Here is a 17,469-nt window from a genome sequence, read left to right as displayed (position 1 = left end):
GGGGGATAAAAATAGCCCCTAGTCAGGAGGGAGAGAGCCCTCCTATCCTGTCAACCCCCCCTGCAAAGCCACCAGCCCCCTCAATCTGCCTACCCCTTCCCTGCCACTCTAATTTACTTTAATTTGGCTCCTGGGATTAGTGAACACTGGTAAAAATGGCCCTGGGAGTGGTTTCCGGGGTTGGGGGACAGTTTGGTGGCACTGGGGGGTGGAGCAGGTGGGTTTGATGGGATTGGAGAGGCGCTCTGATTTCCTCTCCACACCCGCCCCTAAACACCGCTAGCCCACCAGTTCCTCCCCAAGCCCCCTTATCCCATGTGCCCCTCCCCTACCCCAATTTACCCTAGCTCAGGCTCCTGGCAACTATCTAATTACTCAGTCATATTGGGTGGTCATTTTTACCCCACTCTGATCCCAGAACTTCTGGCTAAAATGTCTGTACAAAGTCAGTCTAGCACGTGATAAACCAGTATATTTAAAAAGCAGTATGTTATTTAGGTACACACCTTCAATTTTTGTCTTTTATTATTGAGCTAGCCCAAGCTCTAACCCTGAATGTTGACCCTGTTGTCTTTCTCATTTATAGACAAAATCATTTCATGTGAGTTTGGAAGTGCTTCCAGTTTGGTCTGTCTGGCTGGGGTTGGGGGCTAGAGCCCAAGACCTGCTTTCACTTGGTCTACTAACACACCCATTTTATAGTGAGGATACAGGCTAAAATATTTTCATGCTAACAGGCCTCCAGGGATGACTTACTGGGAAAGAATCATGGAGTGGTTCAGCTTACTGCAGAGCAAAATGCTGTAAAATATGTCTCCGTAAGCCTTAGCAATATATAGCAAGGAGCATGGAACTAGAGAAGGCACAGAAAATCAAAGCCTTTTTAGTATGGCTGCTTGCACCTGAGTCAATTTAACGGAATGCGTGTGCTGAGGCAGAGGTGCTGATCACCCACTCTGTGTAGTGAATACATACCCAAAGTCAGGGGTTCCCAAACTCTGACAGATTGCACAGCACCAACTTAAAATTATATAACCTTAAGTATCACCAGCAAATTTTTGTCATATAAAGTAATTATAATAAATTTGTTTATATGTACCACTAGTAGGTTGTCTGTGTACCACTGGTGGTACACATACCAAAGATTAGGAACTGCTGCCCTAAGTCATGACAGCTTCTTAAGAGTTCCCATAGGGCTGTGCCTCCTGCCCCAGTCCGAGTCTTAGCGCAAGTCCTGCACCATGATTTAGCAGGGGGTCCTCAGAAGACCATCTTATGGTGTTGTACTAGTGCTGTTAGAATCTTCCCAGCTGAAAATAGAGTCACACTGTTCCTTTCAGTAAAGGAGACTACCCAATGATGCTTCTCCTTTAATGCTTTAGTTTTCATTCAGACATTGAAATTAGATTCTGATATCTCTATATAAAAGTAGCTTTCAAATATGTTAAGGTCCAGGTCAGCAGTGTGGAGTGACAGCTCAAAACAAGAAAAAAAACTTCATTAAAATCCATTCAGTTATCACTTTGTTTTCTAAAATCCTAGGTTGTTAGCAACCCTGCCTACTATATGTAGTAATGGAAAAAGTGGTGTATTAGTTGCTAGCATTACCACCTGTTGCCTGAAAAGCATAAACAAATCATGATATTAATTGAGGTGTTCATTACAAGCATCATGCATCCTGCCCAAGACCAGTAGAAAACATTGTAAAAGCACCCAGGGTATATTCTGTCTTCTCTACATAAAACATTTGATTGTGCTTTGTGTTTCATGTTTTATATTTTTCTGTGGTTTCACACAATTACGGCATGAAAAATCCTATCCAGAAAGCGGTGAGAAAAACATTTTATATTGCAAGATACTTCAGGTGTGACACATTCAACATGACTTACTGGATAAATAGAACAGGAAGAACTGAAACAAACACCTTTAATGCAAAATGGCTGAGATGTGGTGTGTAGGACAGTGATTTTTTGCTTGCCATTGTTATCTTGAATTACATTGTTTCTGAATGATTACTGTTTAAGAAAAAAAATCTGTTTCCATAATGTACTCCATGCTTGTTGACATCCATTTAGATTAGTAAAAGGAAATAGGGTAGCGAATACCATGTCACATCCCAAATAGTAAGAACTTAGTTTCACAGCTCTATTTTTGCTGTTACACGGAAGCAGAATATTGAAAAAAGGAAGACATTTGGGTGGCTATGGGCATTTTTGTGTTTAAAAAAAACACGTTGGAAAGGTTTGCCTTCCAGTAAGTTTAAACTAACTTTAGTGGTTAACTGTGAGCCTGCATACTGACCATTTTCTGATTGTTGTGCAGTCTCCTCTTCCCACTCATCCCAGCCTCAGATTGGCTCTGTACACTGGAAAGGGGAGCAGGAAGGGGGATCTTCAGAACTCCTGCATTTCATAGATTTCACAGACACTAGGGCTGAAAGGGACCTCGAAGATCAAGTTCAGCTGCCTGCCCCAGGGGCAGGAAGTCAGCTGGGGTCAAAGGATCCCAGCAAGATAAGCATCCAAACACTTCTTGAATGAGTCCAGAGTAGGTGCCTGCACCACTTCTGGAGGGAGTCTATTCCAGGTTTTGGGGCTCAGACAGTAAAGAAATTTTTCCTTATGTCCAGCCTAAAACAGTCTTGGAAGAGTTTACGACTGTTGGTCCTTGTTTTCCCTTGGGGCACTCTGGTGAACAGATGTTCTCCCAGATCCTGAGCCTGCGCTTTTCCAGACTGAAGAGTCCCATGGCTCTCAGCCTCTCTTCATAGGCCCTATTTTCTTGCCCTCTGATCATGCGCATGGCTCTCCTCTGGACTCTCTCAAGCTTCTCGATATCCTTCTTGAATTGCGGAGCCCAGAATTGGATGCATTACTCCAGCTGTGGCCTCACCAAGGCCGAGTACAGCGGGAGGATGACATCCTGAGATTTGCTTGAAAGGCATCTATGGATGCAAGCCAGAGTATTGTTTGGTTTGCCAGCTGTGACATTGTATTGATGGCTTATGTTCATCTTGTGGTCAATCATGACTTTCAGCCCTGGTGCTAGCAAGCGTAGCACTGCGGAGCCTATAAGCATGCTGCGGGTTTTTTCTCCCAAGGTGGAGTACCTTAGATTTATCAATATTGAACGTCATCAGGTTTATATCCGCTCACATACTAAGCTTATCCAAGTCATCCTGGATCACTAGTCTGTCCTCAGGTGTGGACGCTATGTCCCAAAGTTTAGTGTCATCAGCGAAGTGTGCTTCTGACACCAATGTCCACATCATTGATAAAGATGTTAAAAAGAACCAGTCCAAGGACAGAGCCTTGGGGGACACCACTGGTTACGGAGCGCCATAATAATTCGCTACCACCTACCAGTACTCCGGGTCTGACCTCCAGAACCAATTTCCCAGCCATCGGACTGTGGTGAAGCTGAGGCCACAGTTGGTCAATTTTTCCATGAGGAGGTCATGGGACACCAGATCAGAAGCTTTTTTTAAAGTCCAGATATATGATGTCAGTCTCTTCTCCCTTGTCCAGGTGATACGTCACCTGGTCATACAAGGAGATAAGATTGGTCAGGCAAAACCTACCCGCAACAAACCTGTGCTGGCTATCCCTCAGGATGTTGCTTTTGGCCAGTTTATCCAGAAGGGTCTCCTTGATAATTTTCTCCAGAATCTTACTGGGGATTGAGGTCAAGCTGATTGGCTTGTAATTCCCGGGATCTACTTTTCGCCTTTTCTTGAAAATGGGTACTACATTGGCCTTCTTCAGGTCCTTCACCTAAGCACCATGAATTTTCGAATATTTTTGCCAATAGTTGGGCTATGACACCTGCCAACTCCTTGAGTTCTGTATGGTGTAATCTGTCAGGACCAGCTGACTTGAAGGTGTCCAGCCTCTCGAGGTGATCCTTTACTAGATCAACACCGATGCTGGGTATAAATATACCCTCACCCTGGCTGTCCCTTGTCTTGCTAGGCCAGGTGGTCCCATTGGACAGATGAAAGACTGACATGAAGTACCCATTGAGCAGATTGGCCTTTTCTGGAGTGTCAGTTATCGGCAGTCCCGTTTGATGCAGCAGGAGTCCAGTGTTACCCTTGCTTCTTTTCTGACTCCCTACGTATCTGAAAAAGGACTTTTTGTTATCCTTGATGTGTGTAGCCAGATGGAGCTTGGTTGCAGCCTTGGCTTGCCTTATCCGCTCCCTGGAGGTACAGACCAGTGTTGAGCACTCCTTGTTGGTGGTACTTCCAGCCTTCCATCCTTTGTATGTATCTCTTTTGGGGCATAGGAGATCCTCAAGTTCCCTGCTGAGCCAAGGGGGTTGCTGCGCCCTTTTGTTACCGTTCCTCTGAGATCGGATGGCCATCCCTTGTGCTGTCAGGATCACTCCCTTGAGGAGCAACCACTCCTCTTGGACTCCTCTGCCTGTCGAGTCGTGGTCCCTTAGGGCCTCAACAACGAACCTCCTGAGCTTGTCAAAGTCAGCTTTCCTGAAGTCAAGGACTTCTCTATTGCTGACTGACTTGCCAGCTTTGCAATGGATAGTAAAGGTGATCAGCTCGTGGTCACTGTCACCCAGCTGCCCATCGATTCTTAGGTCACTGACTAGATCATCCCCTCTGCCCAGTACTAGGTCCAGCAACGCTTTACCTCTCGTCAGCCCATAGACTTCTTGGGCCAGGTAGAGCTCATCCACGCACGTGAGGAAGCTTTGCAACTAATCGGATTTGGGCGAGTGCTCTTCCCATGAGAAGTCCAAGTAATTAAAGTCTCCCACGACAATCATGCACCGAGAGCATTCCCCACATCCTTCCTTCAGTACCCACCCCACCCCTAAGATCGAGGTGCTGGAGGAGCAGATGGTTTAACACAGCAGATCACTTCTTGTAGCTCTGCATTCAGAGTGCATGGGGAAGGAGTCACTGCTGTATGAAGAGTCTAACTGCTTCCAGTGCATGCCAGGTATTGTGGAGGTCGTTCAGAGACAGTTTCCTTAGTGGGCTTCTTCAGCTTCCCCTGGCTAGACTGTTCTAACAGTTAATTGGCGAAGTCGCAGAAAAAGTAAGTTCTGCTTGTTGGCAGCTTTCACAAAACACTGTATGGGACCTGCATGGTTGAGATCAAACACTGCCCAGTTTCTTGATAACAAATCGGAATACCTGGATTTAATGGTTCATTACTGTAAACAGAGTATTTTCCACCAGCTTTTTTGTTATTCAGCTTCTCTTAGGGAAACATTTTAGCTTTTACAAAGTCTGGTGACGGAATCCTTGTGGTGAAACTAGCCCAGAAGCTGGGCTTGGAAGAAGGTCATGAAGAGTTTTCTGGAAATGTCACACACCTTTAATAGGAAAAAAAATGGGTAATGTTTAAGAACCACATAAAAGAGTTCTGAGCATACGTGGTAGTTTAGAGGCCTCTGAGTCTTGAGTATTGAATACTCTGTGCTATTGGTTATTGCTATGGAGGATCCTGTTTGCACAAAAAAACCCCAAAATAAATTGGTCATAGCCATGTACTTGAGGGAGCAACACAAGCACTGAAATTGTGGTAACATAAGTGATTTGTGGCAAGGTTTTGAGTGTGCCATGACATTCTCCATCAGTGGAATACAATCTTCTTCCCAGCATACAATCTTCTTTCCAGAATGTAGTTTATCACCCCATGCTACGAGGGAAGAATTAATTAAATCAAATTTTTATAACTGACAAAAGCAAGATTTTGCTCTTGTAGGAAGACGCATTTATTATTTGGAATTCAGACTCTTCTGGGAATGTGGTTGGAATCCAGAGGCAGGAACTGCAGCCAATAAAAATCTTGTGCTTTGGAAGATTGAAATTATGGGGAATAACTTTAAATAATGTTAGACTTTTGTCACACAGCATGTATAAGAGCTGTTTATTTTGGAACTCATTAAAGTCGGAGAGTTATAAGATTCTCTTTCAAAAGCTGAGAGAAATTAAGCACATATTTTAATGTGATTGCAGTAGTTAATCAGTGAAGTGTTTAAGAGATAAGGATTTATTCTGCAAGGACTTGAGGCTTATAGAAACACCTTGAGAGTGCTCAGCATTTCAGAGAATCAGACTGAAATGATTTAACACATTTTTGTTGAACTGTTTTATTTCAAGTTGTGGTTAATACAGGAAAATGGTTTAAGTGTTTTTTGTTATTTTTGTTAGCCCTCCAACAGATAATGTTGTTCAGTTATCAATTGCCAAAAGATGGAATGTTTAATGCGAAGATTCTGGAAGGAATACATTGTTAAAAGCATCTATAAATTCATATTTTATGGTAACGCTTTATTGCTGTGATTTACAGGTACTTATAATATTCCTCACTATGGACTTTAAGGTGTTTCAAGAACATAACTTGCAAGGTCCACACATACAACTTCGGTTAATGTCAGTAGGAGTTTTACAGAGTTGCTATTCCTGTGGGGTGTGGAAACTTAGAAATGAATAGGCAGTTTTCCTTTGAGAAGTAAGTTAATCTAATTTTTCAGTTGCGGCGTTTTTTGACAAATATTCGTTTTGTCCTTAAACTTTTTCTCATCAAGTTGCAGATCAGACATCTTTTTATCTTTTCAGAAGCAACTAAAACTCTTCAGAGTAGTTTTCCATGTCATGGGAAAAATCAGTTCTTAAAGAGTATTACCACACATCCTGGGGATGTATTTTATAGTCTGTGTATTATCTAGAAGCTAATCAGTTTGCTTTCTTTTCTAAAACATGTTTCCTAATTCCTGATGTAAAATATGTCTTAGATTTTGTCCTCTGTTGGACGCTGAGGTTGCTGATAGTCTGTGTTGGACTTCACAGTGTGCTTATAAAGTTGATGATTTGTTAGGAGGCAATATACATAGTGCAGCTTTAATGATGATAAAGATGCAATTACTTCTAATAATTAGATAAATCGGTTCTGTTCTGATTTTCTGAGGTCTGTTTTTAGAAGTTCTCTGCACCTGAATTAATGAGCCCAGTTTAAACCTTTTTAATGTCTCTTCCTGTACTTTTGGACCCACATTTGAATCTGTAAGTCTCTTAAAAACACAAACCAAGTTCCCTATAAGACAGACGCTCAAATTACCTGTAATTAGTATAAAAAATATTAGGTACACGGTTTATCAATAAATAGGCTCCAAACAATGGGTACAAATTTTGCAGCTATAAACTGTAGATGAAAGAAGGAAGAAAATTAGTCTTAAATCCTAACTCTCAAGTTTATATTTTCCAAGCATTGCCAAGAGTTTTGCTCTGTAATAAATGGAAAAAATGTCTTTAGTTATGCTCACTTTTGTATGCCTTTCTGAATACTTCAATTGCCTTTATTAAAACTTGGATCTCCAGAACATCCAGTTTTTCTTTATAGTCAGTTAATGGTGATTCAAATGTGCTTTCCAAATGAGACCGATCCAGTTAGCATCTATGTTCTTATATTAGTGGCTCACAGTATTCATTATATGAAGCCCTCTGAATAATGAGGTTGAGATTAAAGTTCTAATTTGCCTTCCTACTTTTTTGTTTATTTGCCTAGCAGGTGCAAAACACCTCTAGAAGTCTGCATGTCCTTGACCATTGTCATTTTTTAATTTTTATTTGTTAGTTTTGTGTCTGCACAGCTGAAAGTTATGACACTGTGCAGAAAGATGAGAAGAAATGCTTATAATCTAGAAGACCAAATACAGACAATGGACAGGGAATGGAATGTAACAAAGGAAGATGAGCAAGTCAGGGTATTTGGCGTAGGTTATACTTGTTCTGTAGTGTTTCTGTTTTACGCATTGAGTTAATGTATCTTTGATGAGAAAAAAAACTTGAAGGTGTAATGGAAGGAAAAAGGAGCAGATACTGGTATGAAACAGTCATAGTTGTTTAGGTGGTTGTGCAAAAAAACAGTTGTTTCTAACTCCACCCTGGAGAAAAACGGTATATGGGCATGCCCATCAGAAATTGTGAGTTTAGAGACTTAGCTGGGAATGAAATAAGCTGGGAATGAAAACCATAGGAATTGTCAAGGAATGGGGGAAGTGGTCAGAGCCTTCTGTCATTAATTGTTTGTGACTTCAAAATAAAGCAAAAGCTCAGGAAGACTGAGTTTAACTTTTGAGGGCAGGGAGGGATTCAGACATCTGCATGGTAGCGAGCACAGAGACAAGAATGGATGGAAGATGTGCCTTTGTTTTATAGACAAGTAAACTGAACTACCCCTTAGCAGCATTAAAGCAATCTTGCCCTGTGTGCTACTTCATCCTGCAAGTTCATGCCAGTTTACTGATATTGCACACACATACACTCTGCTTTTCATAATTCCCCAAACCAGCTTTTATAAATATTATGTGGGACTAGCAACAGTTAATTAGCTTCCTTTTTTATATGTACATTTTTAATATTTTTCCACCCATCCCATATTCATTTTATTAGCTCAATTTGGGTTCATATTGATTACATGAGGAGCACTGGAAAATGAGGATTTTTGGTGTGTATAGGAAACAGAAATATTGGCCTCTGTGAGACTCTTGCAGTGTGAAATGTCACGATAGTCCTGTTTTATGAAGTAACTAGGAAATTAATTCATATCCCCATGGTAACACTTGATATATTTCATATTAAGTCAATGAGGAATAAACCACAACAATTATTTCAATGTGTCACATTATTTCAATGTGCTTACAAACGAAAGCTAACTCCAGACTTTGTTTCATGAATCACAACTCAATGCTTTGGTTACAAAAGAAGTATTTTAAGGTTTCACTGTCAGTTTTGTGAAAAAAACCCCAACATGGTCCTTAAATTAATATGGTAAAAAAACTATATTATAATTAATTTGAATGTTGATATATAACTACGGCTCTTCTGTGTTTTGCAGTACTTTGGAAGTTTGCTTGTGATATTCTGTGTTGAACTGGCCTGTGGTGTTTGGACATATGAACAGGAAGTAACGGTGAGTCAGAAAAGGAGGATACATTCTGAAACAAAAGAAAACAACAATTTTCATTAGTTAGCTGTTCTCTAACTGCTGTACATGCATCTTTGGTCATGGCTTTCTGTCAACCTAGAATTAACTTCTTCAAAAACAACAAAAAAAAAGATTATTCTGAGAAAACAACTCTCTCTAAAAAAATGGTTCAGTCTGACATTTTCTTTTCTTGAGAATCAAATCCTGAAGTCTTCATTTATTTATTAAATCATTTTTAGCCAGTTGTACCTCTGGCAAATGCTCACTGAAGTCAATAGGAGCTTCGATTGAGGTAAAGAGTACAGGTTTAGGGCCTGCCTTTTCAGAGCGAAGATATGAGAATTTAGAAGAAGCTTATTCCAAGACCTTTCTCCTTTTTGGAGGGATACATCTTTTTGTAGTGCGTTTTAAATGAATAGTACGTTCTTTCCATAAATTACTTACTGTCTGCAGAGGCCTAGCCATTTCTCCTCCAACTATAAATGCCTCCGTTTTACGTGAAACATGCCTCAGCTATAAAATAGGTTTCTGTAAATCTCTGAAGACATTTCATCTCCATCTAGTATTTATAATTGCACTGGTTCTTAATTTATTCAAACTGGGGACCTATGACTGTTATACAAAATATGCTAAATACTGAGCAGAAAGAAAACTGACATATTATTCTGTTAGCTCTTATATCTTATTCTCTTGTTTTCAGTTCAGTTCATTTTTATGAACAGAGGGACATATAGTTCCTCTGAGCTACCAGTGTATGCCCAAGACACTGGACTTTTCAATACCAGTCAGTACGTAGCAATTACATTGCAGTAAAAAGGGAGGCAGCTCATTTGTTATTTGTGCAGTCCTGGGACCAAAGGAATTTTTGGCAGATCTGCACTCTGGAATTATGTGGCAGCATTTTGCTTCAGAGCTTATTCCCTTGCCATACAGATTCCAGAGTGGTGTTATGCTTCTAATATAACACCGATTAAAGATACTGCTTTGCTTAAATGTCAGGTTACATTGATATGATACATTTTTAAATGGCGAATGCAGATCATAAGCTTGATTTACCTTATAGGCACAGCCATTCTCCTTTGGACTTCTGCCAGGGCTACAACTACAAAGTAACATCCAGGCCTCTGTAGCACTCTCTTATTGGTGGATAATGTCTGCAGGGTATGTCAAAATGAAGGAACCTTCAAGTGCACTAGGACTACACCCTCTTTTAGAAAATTGGGGTTGTGCATCCTTTGTCCCACTGTGACCTCACCTTTGGAGCAGATATTCCAATTGCTCTGGAACAGTAGCAGAAGCCAGTGTAGCCTGGGGCTGGAGTTAGCTTGTGCTATATGTTGTGGCATTGGTGATTCAGAAATCAAAATAAGGTCCTAGACTCAGTCATCTCTAAGGGCACCTATACATGTGCCCGACACCTGTTTCAGTGCGTTCTAAATAGCAGATTAATTGAGCTTCTGTTGGAGCATTCTAATTGGAATGCTCCAGCAGCCTTGCCATCTTATGTATTCAGCATCTCCACATTTCAAAATGGCATTGGGGGCGCTTTAACTAAAGCTCGTCAAATGAACTTTACTTAAGTGCCCCCACCACCATTTTGAAGCACGGAACACTGAATACATGAGATGCTGTGGGTATTTTAATTAGAGTAGCTAGCTGCCCCCCCCCCCCCCCCGCCCCCCCCCAATCCTAGAGCACTTGTCAAAATACCCTAAAGAGCTACTACCATCTGCTTTGCATCTTGGGTCAGAAATAGCTCAGATTCTTCACTTTCCCCATGTCTTTCTTAGTTCCTAGAGAAAATCAGTAATAGAGATTATAAACCCTTGAATAAACAGAACAAAAATACATATGGACTCAGTGTTAAATATTATCTTTCCTACTTACTTCCCCCCTCCTTCCCTGCTCATGCCACTTTGCTTCCTTTCTTTCCTGATTATTATTTTGCACACACTTTCTCACACTCTCCTTCACTTTCCCACATGCCCTCCTCTTTTCGTTCCTTTTTTGTCCAGTCTTTAACTTGCTGTTCTCTTGCCCTGTTTCTCCTCATACTAATGCTGCTTGCATTGTATGGTGAACCCAGTACAAAATTCTCTCAGATCTTTGGTCACTAAGCCTGGCTACTGATTGCCATGCTCTGAGACCAGTCCTACCTGAAACAGCATCTTTGAAGTCAGCGCTACTTTTTGGAATGGCTCTGTGTTATTTACAGGTCATTTCACAAAGCTGGTTGACACAAAGAATGGTCATTTAGAGTATGATTACTATTACTCTTTCACATTGAACGATGAAGAAAAACCCATCTGTCAGGGTGTCTTGCTGTCACATGGGTTCAGTGTTGCAAAAAATCACAGGAACCCCTATTAAGTTATAGAAAATCAATTGGCATTGGTGTGTGTGGGTATGCAATTGCTGTCAAACAGCACTGGTGTGGCATAACCACATGTACTAGCCCACTCTGAGCCCTGCTTAACATATGGACAACTCTGCCATAAGAGTTCCTGTATAAGCAGTTTGACTTCCATATTATGAGAGTTTTCGGTATGAAAAGAGTGCCCCATGACCAGTCTATTCTACCCACAAGATTGAAAAGCTGGCACAGGTTCTCAGCTTACTTGAACTGCAGTCAGAGTTGCATGCTTATTAGAAAAATAGTAATGTATTAATACAAATATAAATTAAACAGTTGACTAGGCATTTTGAGTTTTCATGCTCGAAAATCAAACCATAAACTCTACTTTTAGATTGGTCACACCCTCCACAAAGGTGCCTCTCAAGGAATGAAGCTAGACATACGATTCCCATGAACATGTTCTGGCATGCACTGAAGTGCATTGGTTGACCAAGATGTATTTAGTAGATGCGTTCAAATCATTTGTCACCTTGATGTTCTTGTTGCAAAAGATAAAGATTTTAAAATCCCTTCTTAGCTCTATAATTGTTACTATGTTATTATAATTGGGTTTAGTCTGCTTTGGTTTACTACTTAATTTTCTCCTCTGACTTCTGCATTCGTGTGTGCTGCTTTTCATTTTTTTCAAAAAGCATGATACCTTTATTACACATGTAACTTTGGATTTGATTCAACTAAACAAAGGAGTCAAGCAAGTATGCTCTGAACTGCAGTAGTATCAAGTATTATCCAAAAAAATCAAAGCACTGATTTTTAACTCAAAATAAAGAGAAATATGTTGAATACAGAGGAAAATTATTTTATTGTCATGATCTTTCATACAATTTTTAAGTAGGAACTGGGACATTCTGGATTTCATAGGTGCTTGTTAAGCACTATACTGATAAGATATATTTTTAACATGGATATTTGCAAGATCAAAATCTTTGAGAATAAAAAATAAAAGCTTACAGAATTCCCAGTACCTTCAAGGTGTTTCATGTACCACTTCACAATGGTTTGTGAAGTGGTGTGTGAAGACAATGTAGTTTCCATGAGGAATTGCAGAAGAACTCTGTAAAGAGTATAATGTAGTTACATGTCAATGGATGCTGTTGTTTGGACTGAAATAATTCATTCAGGAAATGTTTCTTGTTTTATGTTCGTACAACACCTAGCACAATGAAGATTTGAGGCCTTGGAGCTAGTGTGGTATAAGCAAGAAATAATAAAACCTGTTAAAGTTCAGAAAGTATTTAATAGAAGACTATTACTAGAAGCACTCATTTTAATCTGGATAAATCAAAGAATCATAGATTATTTGCATTGGAAGGGACCTCAGGAGGTCATCTAATCCAACCCCCAGCTCAAAGCAGGACCATCCCTAACTATATCATTCCAGCCAAGGCTTTGTCTACCTGGATCTGAAAAACCTTGATGAATGGAGATTCCCAAACCTCTCTGGGTAGCCTCTTCCAGTGCTTTACTACCCTCCTCATGAAAACTTTTTTTCCTAAACTTCCGTTGCTGCAACTTCAGACCATTGCTCCTTGTTCTGTCATCTCCCACCACTAAAAATAGTTTAGATTCCTCCTTTTTGGAACTATCCTTCAGGTAGTTGAAGGTAAATCCCTCCTCAGGCTTCTCTTCTTTAGACCTAAGTAAACCCACTCCTCTCAGCCTCTCCTCAGAAGTCATGTGCCCCAGCCCCCTAACCATTTTCATTCCTCTCTGCTGGACACTTTTCAATTTATCCGCATCCTTTCTGTAGTGGGGGACCCAAAACTGGACACAGTACTCCAGATATGACCTCGCCAGTGCCGAATAGAAGGGAAGAATCACTTCCCTTGATCTGCAGCCCAGTATGCTATTAACCTTCTTGGCAGCAAGGACACATTGTTGGCTTATATTCAGCTTATTGTCCACTGTAACCCCCATGTCCTTTTCTGCAGAGCTGCTGCTTAGCTAGTCAGCCCCCAGCCTGTAGCAGTGCATGAGATTGTTCTGTCCAAGTGCAGGACTTTGCACTTGTCTTTATTGAACCTCATAAGATTTCTTTTGGTTCAGTCCTCCAATTTGTCAAGGCCACTCTGAATCCTAGCCCTACCCTTCAGCTATCTACTACTCCCCCCCAGCTTGGTGTCATCTGCAAACTCGCTGAGGGCGCACTCTATGCCATCTTCCAGGTCATTGATGAAGATATTGAACAAAACTGGCCCCAGGATCAAACCCTGGTGCACTTCACTTTACACCAGCTGCCAACTAGACATTAAGCCATTGATCACCAACCTTTGAGTCCAGTGATCCACTCAGTTTTCTATCCACTTTACAATCTATTCATCCAATCTGAGCTTTCTTAGCTTGCTTGCAAAAACGTGGGAGACCATATCAAACGTCTTGCTGAAGTCAAGGTATATCGTTTTCACTGCTCTCCCCATGTCCACAGAGTCATAGAAGGCAGTCACATTGGTCAGGCATGACTTGCCCTTGGTGACTCCTTGGATGACTGTTCCTAATCACTTTCTTCTCTGAGTGCTTAGAAATGGACTCCTGGAGGACCTGCTCCTTGATTTTTTCAGGGATGGAAGTGGTCTGTAGTTCCCTGGGCCCTCCTCCTTCCCTTTCTTAAAGATGGGCACTATATTTACCCTTTTCCAATCATCTAGAACCTCACCCGGTTGCCACGAGTTTTCAAAGATAATAGCCAGTGGCTCTGCAATCACATCGGCCAAGTCCCTCAGCACCTTTGGGTGGATCACATCTGGCCCCACAGACTTGTACACATCTAGTTTTTCTAACTAGTCCTTAACCTGTTCTTTCACCACTGTTGGCTCCTCACCTCCTCTCCAAAATGTGCTGACAGGTGCAGTAGTTTGAAAGTTAACCTTGCCTGAGAACACTTGAGGTGAAAAAGGCATTGAGTACTTCAGTCTTTTTTGCATCCTCTGTCACTAGGTTGCCTGCCCCATTCAGTAAGGGACCCACACTTTCTCTGGTTTTCCTCCTGTTTCTAGCATACTAGTAGTAACCCTTCTTGTTACCCTTCACGTCCCTTGTTAGCTGCAACTCTAGTTGTGCTTTGGCCTTCTTGACTTCATCCCTGCATGCCCAGATAATACTCTTATACTTCTCCCTAGTTGTTTGTTCAAGTTTCCACTTCTTGTATGCCTCCTTTTTGTGTTTTAGCTCACTGAAAAGTTCCCTGCTAAGCCAAAGTGGTTTTCTGCCATACTTGCTAGTCTTCCTGCACATCGGGATGGTTTGTTCCTGTGCCTGTTCGTCAGTAAGGTTTCTTTAAAATACAACCAGCTCTCCTAGATTCCTTCCCCACTCAGACTGGCTTCACAGGGGATCCTGCTCATCAGTTCCCTGAGGGAGTCAAAGTTTGCTTTTCTGTAGTCCAGGGTCCTTGCTTAGCTGCTACTCTTCATAATCTTGAGGAAAAGAAGGAACTGTCATCTCAGGGTCGCTACTGACCAAGTTGCCATCCACTACTACGTTCCTCATCAATTCATCCCTGTTTTCAAGAAGAGCATGGCCCCTAATTGGCCCCTCCAACATTTGCACCAGGAAGTTGTCCCCAGTACTCTCCAAAAATATCCTGGATTGCCTGTGCACTGCTGTATTGCCCTCCCAGCAGATGTCAGGGTGATTGAAGTCCCCCAGGAGAACCAGGGCCTGTGATAGGGAAACTTCTGCTTTCTGTGTGAATAAAGCCTCATCCACCACTTCCTCCCTGTCTGGTGGTTTATAGCAGACACCCACGATGACATCACCCACGTTGCTCTCTCCTCTGACGCTAACCCAGAGATCTTCAAGAGGCCTATCTCCAGTTTCACACTGGAGCTCTGAGCAATTATACAGCTCTTTTACATAAAGCGCAACTCCTCCTCATCCTCTTCCTTCTCCACCTCTTCTCCCCTACCTGACCTTCCTGAGCATTTTATACCTGTGCATGACAGTACATCAGTCTTGCAAGCTATCCCACCAAGTCTCTCTAATTCCATTATAGTTCTGTGAATGTGTGAGGATTTCCAGTTCTTCCTCCTTGTTTCCCAGGCTTTGTGCATTCATGTACAGATACCTGTGGTAAATAGCTGATTGCCCTACTTTCTCAGAAAGAAAGAGAGGGCCTGTTGCCTCCTCCTGCTTGTGCTTCCTCGAGATCAGCCTCTTCCCAACTTTCCGCAGGGTATTGGTCTCTAACCCCCAATGAACCTAGTTTTAAAGCCCTCCTCACTAGCTTAGTGAGCCTGTCTGCGAATATGCTCTTCCTTTTCTTTTTCAGGTGGATTCCATCTTTTCCTAGCAGTCCTTGGAATAACATCTGTGGTCAAAGAAGCCGAAACCCTGCTGGCAACACCATCTGTGCAGCTATGCACCGATTTAGCATTGCAATGTCTTCCAACCATTTCTCTGGGTCTCTTAATCTGCCACCCCTCGCTTCCTGCCCCTCTTTACAGGCAAATCTTCCCTAACAAACTCCCTTAAAAGGTGGCCTGTTCACTGCTCCTTGGTCTCAAAAGGTTCCCCTTTCCCTGCTAAACTGCTTCTGTTCACCAAGCTTACAGTAAAGGAAGGTGAGAGAGTTTCCAGGCAAACTCCCTAGCCAACTCCACCTTGTTCTGGACTGTTTAAACAAGGAGATTACATATTAGCCATATGGAAAGGTTGGGTTCAGAAGAGTGTGTTCCCTGGAGGAACAGATAAGATGAGTTTTATCTACTTATATTACATATATGTAGGTTAGTTGCTCTTAATTAAAGGAAGAGCTTACCTTAAAGCCTCTGCTTCAAAGAGGGGGGCAGCAAACTGACCCAGGAACTGCTTGCAAACTGCCCAGTTTCTTGCCCCTGTTCGTTCAATCCTTGGTCACTTAGGGAGTTTCTTTTTATACCCTCCTGTGCCCCTTGTTAATACTCTTATAGTATTGAGAAGGTGGCTTTAGAATAGTTGGATTTTTTTTAAACCAAATATATGAAATTAAAGGTTACTTTTGAAATTGTGATTTGTTTCAGTACAGTTAGTAAACCTGAACAAGGGTGAAAATAACATGATGAGTTGAATAAAGTAAAAATAACCTGAATGGTATGTGTACCTGGAGAACTATGTTAAAGAATTAAGCTCCTTTGTTAGCTTGCCATACCATAAAGCTAGTCCAGCTGAAACAGAAGTCAATTTCTGATCTTAAACTTTGGCTCACTTTTGTGCTAAATGCAACAGCTTGCTTATTTTGTTACTTACACACTGCTGATCAGGTGAGGGTTAGAGACAAAAGAAAAAGTAAATTATTAAAAATACTCCATTTTTTTAGAATACTTTAAAGTAGCTTTCCCAGTACATATTTCAACAGAACATCTGTGTGTACAAAAAAGACTTGCTGAGCAAAAGTTGCTACCTTATATACAGTTAATCATGAATGTGTTTGAAGGATGTGCTGAAATGGGATGCACTCAAATGTGCATGTGTGACGTGTCTGCATCCACTGAAATCAGAGGAAAGACTCCCACTGATCATTGGGCCTTGGATCAGGACTTTTATCTGATACAAATCAGCAGTCATTTAACTGAATTTTATACTAGGCCTCTGAAACTCTCTAAAATGTGGTATTTTCATTTATTGATATGTTCGTCCCCTATTGTGTCACATAAATGGATTTCTAAACAAGCAAAGGATAGAGATTAGTGTTTTCCTGCTGTTTTTATTAATACTAATAAAGCTGTGAAAATGTTTGAATGGAATAATTTTCTTCTTTTGCTGAAATGAAGCAATCAAACTAATTTATATTAAGTATGCCAGAATAAGTAAAAATACAGATTCATTAGGCACTAGGTTTAGACCAGGGGTGCTCAACCTCCGGCCCATGGGTCTGGCAATTTGGGAGCAGGGGAGCAGTGGCCATTATTATGGCCACCCTTCCCCCCGCCAAAGCCCCAAACCCTATTCCCTGGGTGGCCCGTTGGAACCAAGCTATGCCTCATTCCATGGCAGGGCCAGGCCCCGCTCCCTGCTTCTGGATCAAAGCCAGGCCTCACCCCGTTTCCTCCCCACAGGGCTGGTTGGGACCTGGCCATGCTGCCTTCCCTCCTATTGGAGCTGGGCCATGCCCCTTCCCCC

General features: G+C 41.6%; 1 protein-coding gene across 1 annotated transcript in view; it reads left to right on the top strand.

Moving 5' to 3' along the window:
- TSPAN12 (tetraspanin 12) overlaps positions 1-17,469 on the top strand; it is a 47,853-nt gene that overhangs the window by 18,064 nt on the left and 12,320 nt on the right. Inside the window, exon 4 of the mRNA XM_006026685.3 lies at positions 8,868-8,942. Within this exon, the coding sequence (XP_006026747.1) occupies positions 8,868-8,942 (75 nt within the window). The remainder of the gene's footprint in view (positions 1-8,867; positions 8,943-17,469) is intronic.

The sequence above is a fragment of the Alligator sinensis genome, unplaced genomic scaffold (assembly GCF_000455745.1).
Source record: "Alligator sinensis unplaced genomic scaffold, ASM45574v1 scaffold65_3, whole genome shotgun sequence".
NCBI classification, from domain to species: domain Eukaryota; kingdom Metazoa; phylum Chordata; order Crocodylia; family Alligatoridae; genus Alligator; species Alligator sinensis.
Note: the sequence above shows the minus strand (reverse complement) of the source record. Positions and strands in the feature narration are given on the sequence as shown.